General features: G+C 28.9%; 1 protein-coding gene across 1 annotated transcript; it reads right to left on the bottom strand.

Moving 5' to 3' along the window:
• Window positions 1-901: 901 nt before the first annotated feature.
• On the bottom strand, window positions 902-6,935 carry LOC145937348 (uncharacterized). Its single transcript, XM_083040340.1, has 10 exons — window positions 6,509-6,935; window positions 6,255-6,432; window positions 5,377-6,162; window positions 4,983-5,172; window positions 4,673-4,902; window positions 4,324-4,560; window positions 4,071-4,232; window positions 3,804-4,003; window positions 3,582-3,744; window positions 902-3,214 (listed from the first exon to the last, which is right to left on the bottom strand). Exons 5-10 carry the CDS (start codon window positions 4,878-4,880, stop codon window positions 3,093-3,095), a joined length of 1,092 nt encoding a protein of 363 aa, XP_082896466.1. The 5' UTR covers window positions 4,881-4,902; window positions 4,983-5,172; window positions 5,377-6,162; window positions 6,255-6,432; window positions 6,509-6,935; the 3' UTR covers window positions 902-3,092.

Genomic DNA, 6,935 nt, shown 5'->3' with positions numbered 1-6,935 from the left:
GTTTATTGCATGACGTCTATGATCTATTTATTTCGACCACTACTTACCGCTAAAGCTATCTATAGAAAAACGGCGGAAGCGAAGTTGTACACCTAATACTTCTGGAAGTCGTTGGACAAGTAAAGTTTATCTCTGATGGTTCTTTTACGGAATGTTTATCTACATTAGTAAAAGACTCAGATGGTTTTATATTACTGACCCAGGTAGCATAACGGCGTCAATTAGACGTCTTTTTTACGTACGTTTTCGTCAGGATTTACGTTAAACTGACGGTTAGTATGACGTCTAAATGACCCTATACTGACGGCCATTTGTCACAGCATAAATGACGTCATCGGATGACATTAGTATGACGTCATTGGATGACATTAGTATGACGTCATAATGATTTTAAAATTGCCTTAAAAATAACGTTAAATTTAAAAAGATATGTGTGTGTGTACCATATTTCTTTTGTTAATTAAGAATTTTAAAAAGTCGAAAATATTTAAACAAAATATATTTATTTATTATACATATGTATGTTTTACAATATTTAGACTTGTGTGCTTTACAAAATAGACTTTCAAATAATAACAAAATGGCTGAGCATCTAATACAGACTCTACCTATATAAACGGCGACGATAAAATAAATTCTTATTTGTAGCATTTATCTATTTTATAGCACAGCCTTTAATAAAAAAAAATTCAACTTTTATCTTAAATTTAATTTAAGATAAGTGAGTTTAAAATATCTTTATTCAAGTATTATAAATATGAAACACACATATATGTGTATTATATATTTAAGTGTTATATGTGAAAACATAATTTTACTTGTATATATACCATTTCAATTAATGAAAACATAATTTTAAGCTCACTTATTTTAGTTTTTAACAGTATACATGTTTCTTTAAAATAAAATTTTTTTAAAAATGAAAGTTAATATTTTATTCAAAATGTTATTCTTCTTTTATTTTAACGTTTTGCTCTAATATTTTTACCATATTTTCTTAATATGTATGAATAATAGGAAAAGAAACCCAACAATTATCGAAAGGAAACACAATGCACTTTGCAAGTATATCATGAAAAGGCCATATATCAGATTCATGTGTTAAATTTTTTACAACATAAATATTTAATTCTTTTGAATCTAGGGGATACTTATACAGAGAATCGTAAGATGTGAAGTATTTTCCAACAACAAATATTTCTTGTAGACTTATAACGACAATATTTTGAATTTGAATGAGCATATTATTTTTCATTAAACAATACGAATTTGCACTTGAATAAGAATGTGTGGTAATAGTAAAATCTCTATGTTTAAATTTTTTAAATTGCTTACAGAAAACACTTCTAAATTTTTCAGGTAATGGACTCAAATTATCTTCTACAGCATGAATAAACTGTTTTTCTATGATAGGTAAATTATTCTCTAATGCTGCATTCATTTCGTGTAATCTACGACCAATTTGTTGCAAAGGGTAATTAGGAGATTTTATTAAATTTTTAATCTGGCCAAGATAATTCTCGAACGGAAAACATGAAAATAAATCTAATGGCCCATAAATCTGCACATCATCAGCTAAATGACATAATATGTGTACATTATAGATTAAGAATTCTTGGCCGTATAATTGTTCACAATGTTTAACAAATATATTCAACAGTTCTTGTGGAAATGCACAACTAAATTTGGATATAAATTTTGCAGATATTAAAATTGATATCGCAGTATGAAAAAGTAAATAATTCTCATAAACGGCTGTATCGACTATATTTTTTAGTACAAGGGGTCCTAAATATAATAAAAACGTACGGAACTCTGTCGCTTTCCACCTTGGAAGCTCATGAAGTGTTCTGGGTTTTCTATTAAATTCTAACGGTATATACGATTTTAAGGATTCTAAGTGTTGTGATAAAATATTCACCTTACGACCAGATAATCGTGTTGCCAACGCACCACTTATCCAAAAATTTAATAATTTTCGCATTACTCCTAAGCAACAAGCATGCATATAATCAATTGGAAAAACAGTGACCATTCCGATTCCTAATTTAACTAAAGGAGAGATTCCGATATGGTGATCCTCATCTTGTTGGTTAACAAAAGAAACATTTGTTCTTTTCGGTGCAGATATATCTTTAAGTACAACTCGATTTTGTATATACTGTCCTCGTATCACACATTTTTCGCAACATGAATAGCCAGTATGGGATTTTATACACTTTATGAATGCTCTAGCAGGTGCATCGCACACAAAACTGTGGATAGCAATGTGATACCTTTTGTTATTGATTTCAATACCTTCTTGCAACAAATATAGGAGTTCGTCAATAAAATCTTCTAGAAATAATTCTAAAGGCTGTGGTTTTGATCTACCGCAAAATATACCAATAGCAAAGGGATTACTTTTAAAATTTTTTACTAGTCCTAAAATCGGCCAGAATTGTAAATTTGAACTGTAAAATAGGGGAAGTCCATCAATATTAAAACTGATATCTAACTTATTTCCAAAATTTTCTGTTATTTGCGATAAAATAGATTTTAAAATATTTTTCAGACCGAAATAATAAAAATGCCCATTATTGAGTTGTTTTGTTTGAATATTTCTTGGCGTTTCTAATAACGTTCTGGAGTCTAAAGGCAATTCATGATGAAAAACGTGTAATACGTGTAATAAACCAGTAATTGCTGAATGTGTGACATTAAAATTAAGAGCCCACTGCCTTAAGCTTGAGTTTAAACATGGCTGAGAAACTGTACTATTTAAATTTATATTTAAATCAGATGAAACTAAAGTGTTGTCAGACAACGTTAGCGATAAACTTGCATCGTAATTACTGGACACATTATTTTTAAGTATATTATTAATATCGTTATTTTCATTTTCACTATTAAGTGAAATATTCCCATGTGATATATTTGACACATTATTATCAAGTGCATCATCATTATTATTATTTTCATATATACTATTAAGTGAAATATTCTTATGTGTTATGTTGGGTTCCTTATCACAAATTTGAAGTGTTTTACGAACAGTCAGTGCAATTCTACGATAAAATTGGCGTTTACCTACAATAGGTTTCAACTTATACCTAATTTTTTCGGGCATTTTCTCTCGTTTTCTTCATACGATCTTGAGCATGCTTCAGCCAAACCTTTATTGCATCTTCTATTTCTTTATCGGTTGTATTGGTAACGCTTCTCTTGACTGCACCTAAGAAATATCAAGTTTGCCTTCAAATTTAAGCCATATTATAAATTATATTAAAAGATATAAAATATCTAGTAAATTAGATGATAAGTTTAATTCAAATTAAAATGTAGAATTACTAAGATTTAAATAAGTAACAATAAAAAAAATTTTTAGCAATAAAGTTTTAATTAAGAATTTGTTTAAAAGTGGATTTAAATGTAAATTTAAATAAATTTATAAATTGAATTTTATTTAAGTTATGTACAAATTGCCTGTCATTCTTATTAATTAAAATTTATAAAATATATACGGTAAATTACATCAAATTAAAGAAAAAAACAAAATGCCCATTTATGCGTACAAAAAATAAATTTAAAAATACACTTACCCACAATTAAAATTTTCAGGGATAAATCTGAGAAGGCTCTTTTCTGTGAACGTTTGCCGTAATAATTAAAATTTATCGCCACAGCATCAATCAAAATATATTTCAAAATTCTATTTGTTTTGCTTGGTACATGATTTCCACCCAGACTAGCCAAATATGCCGACTGAAAAGAAATTACATTATCTACGTGCTATGGTATCAAATGCTATTGCGTATACATACCAAAGCTATATTATCATCATTATTTGCTTTCAAGTAAACATCTAACTGATCTAATTCCTCAACTGTGTTCAATGGAAATGAAAATGGTATATTAGGTAATCCGGTCACATTGTTTACATTTTTTGTATTTTGTCTGTTCATCCAATGCAATATTTCATCATTCTGTTCCTTGACAGTAGCTATCAGGGAAACAAGTTTTTCTGAAAAATATTTCATTATAAAAACTGTTGACATTATATCTACTTTGACAAATTAGCTTTTACAAACCAAAATTATCCGCTGTATGAATAAATTGACGATGTGAACGTGGAGTCGTTGAAATGTTATTAACAGAATTACTTGCAGTACTTGCTACACTGGGGCTTATATTTTCACTTGTATTGAGAGTACTAATCGACAAAGGTGAATCAGAACGGGCCAAAGTAAAATCTGAAAATAAATGTAACAAATATTTATTTCTTCAAAGTAATATATAAAACAATAGAACAAATATTTGAATATATGTAAAATAAAGAGATACCTTTCTCTAAATGTTTAGAAACATTAAAATTTTTTTGTTTTACTAGGGGTGGTCTGGGTAATTGTTTCTCTCGTTGTTTTCCTCGTTCTTCCTCTTGTTCATCATCTGACGATGAATTATATATTCTTCTAGATATTCTTTTTCGTTTCTTACGTGTACCTTCGTTTTCTTCTTCACTCTCCAAATTTGATATAATTTCTGACTGTTTTAGTTTCTCTCTTGTCTTTACAAGATCATCTGCAATTTAGAAAAAATGTAGAATAAATAAATAAATATATATGTAAAATAAATATATATATATATATATATGTAGAATAAATAAATAAATAAATATGGGAAACTAACTTACCACTTCTGTAAAAAATACGCGAAATACTGTGCAGTGTCCATTTTTCAGTATCAACTGTTTCCCCTGTTCTCAAAGCTTTATCAAATTTATTTTGATCTTTATACGGAGGCCAAAAAACTTCCTTTTTTAAAGGTGTAAGCCACGCACTGTTAACAGCAGCTACACCACCGCCGTGTTTCTCATCAAATTCTACAACAACATAAGCCATACTTATTTTTGGATTATTTCGCCTGCAAAGACAAAGCATAATATAATATATATGTATATATTTATGTATTACAAGATTAGAGAGGTATTTTAATAAACTCACCTGTACGCTTTAAATCTTCTATCAAATTTATTAAAATGTTAATATAACAAATATTTACATTTGTGTTCCTTATTGACATAAATACACATAGTAATTTATGTAGTATTGTAGGTTAGGCTTCAATATCACAATTTGTGCATTAATATACGTATCTAACTTTTTCACCCACAGAAATGATAATAATAAAATCCTGCAATTTATATAGAAACAAATTTGTACACATCAGTTTTATATGTAAAGGCACAATGTGAAAGCAAATACTCGCCGGTTACGATCTCAAAACAAAAAGCAAATCCTTAATAACAATTGACGAAGAACTTGATCCTATTAATAATCGTATATTGCACATAAGAAAAAGAAATAAGTTTGAAAAAGGAGTGTGTACAATATTTACCCTTTTGCTAATATATTATTTTCTCTTTATTTTATAAGAGACACACCAGATACACATAGATACACAAAACTTCGACCGGCTTCAGAATCACTTATTGCGCACGTGTTACATTTCTCGTTTTCCCGCTATTGCCACAGTGTATACTGTGCTATTGCACTGTTACGCAACTCATGTCGTAGTTTTGTCCAATCAAGAACCCAGAAGCGCACATGCGCTTCACGTTCGCGCTACTCGGTTCAAATGTATTCTGAACGGCATTAATGAGGTTCTCCTTATCATACGCCCAGGCGATCGTTTGTTACGACAGGCGCGTGATAGGGTAGGATTCTATCGATGCCATTATATAGATATGCAATTTCCATGCTCTAGGATGAAATCGCAAACGCAGCAATTAATAATGAAGCAATATTAACTATATTTTTCATTGCCTACTTTTTATTTTCATCATTCTATTTGTGTTTAAATATCTTTACATATATTGATTCCTTTACTTATGGTATAACTACCGCATTATCACATATCGATATAGTTACCATAAGTAAAAAGTTTAAAAGTGGAACGAACAAAGTCTGTTTTAATTAAGAAAAACTTAAAAAATAAAAATAAAATTGTTAATACAAAATTTGGTCTTAAAAAGACGTCTAATTCACGTCCTTTTCATAACGTCATAATTTCGTCCACAATAGGACGTCAAATACACGTCATATAGAAGACAAATGATGTCTTGGACGAAATATGACCTAAAATTGACGTCAATAAGACCGTGTGTGCTACCTGGGGAATGTCCTAAAAAATAATTCATCTATAAGTATGTTATAATTAAAGATAATTAATAATAATTATATAATTAAAGATAAACTGTAAAATAATTTACAAACTTTCTACGTGTTATTGTTGATCGTAAAAATCCCATTAATTCAAATTATGGCCATGATGGCTTTGTTTTAGCTGCAGCGACACTTCCACTTGAAATATATTTGTTTTGTTCAATTAATTTTCTTGCATATGTGTCTCGTAAATTACGTCACTTAATGCTTGTTATTCCTGGACATAAGTCTTAAAAAGATATAAGGTTATAATTTTGTGAAAAATTATAAAAATAGATTTTTTAAATAAAAATTTAAAAACTTACTTAATTTTTTCTCAATTTCTGACTATAAAGATTTTATCGTAGATGGTCCCCGCTTTTCATATGGAAGACTGCTATTCCACAATGGTGATTGCTTGAAAACTTCATTATAATTAGTTCCTCAATATTTTGAACTTCAGAATAAAGTACTGTCTTCAATTTCCAATTTTCTGTATTCTCATTTAATAATTCACATACGTGGTTTTCATCCTCAATTATTTCGAATCCCCACAATCTGCATATAAATGCTTGAACACAAATATAAAAAATTAAATATAAATTTATAAATAAATATAAGTGAAGTAAATATAATTCTAAATGTAAGTTATTTTCATATATGTATATAGGATGTCTCTAAAGTCTGACCCAGGCTCTTTATCTCGGAAACGGCTTTAGATATGGAAAAATGTTTCAGACAAAAGTTGTAGGA

The sequence above is a fragment of the Prenolepis imparis genome, unplaced genomic scaffold (genome assembly GCF_030444845.1).
Source record: "Prenolepis imparis isolate NDT839.2.m4 unplaced genomic scaffold, iyPreImpa1.0 SCAF_1, whole genome shotgun sequence".
NCBI classification, from domain to species: domain Eukaryota; kingdom Metazoa; phylum Arthropoda; class Insecta; order Hymenoptera; family Formicidae; genus Prenolepis; species Prenolepis imparis.
The sequence above is the reverse complement of the archived record's forward strand: the minus strand, read 5'-3'. Positions and strand labels throughout refer to the sequence as shown.

Excerpts from the sequence above, each read along its gene's own strand:
- LOC145937348 (XM_083040340.1), bottom strand. The coding sequence starts at position 4,880 with ATGGCTTATGTTGTTGTAGAATTTGATGAGAAACACGGCGGTGGTGTA. Across the intron at positions 4,233-4,323 it reads TTCTAAACATTTAGAGAAAG|ATTTTACTTTGGCCCGTTCT; the intron begins GTATCTCTTTAT and ends ATTTATTTTCAG. Across the intron at positions 4,004-4,070 it reads TCATACAGCGGATAATTTTG|AAAAACTTGTTTCCCTGATA; the intron begins GTTTGTAAAAGC and ends AATATTTTTCAG.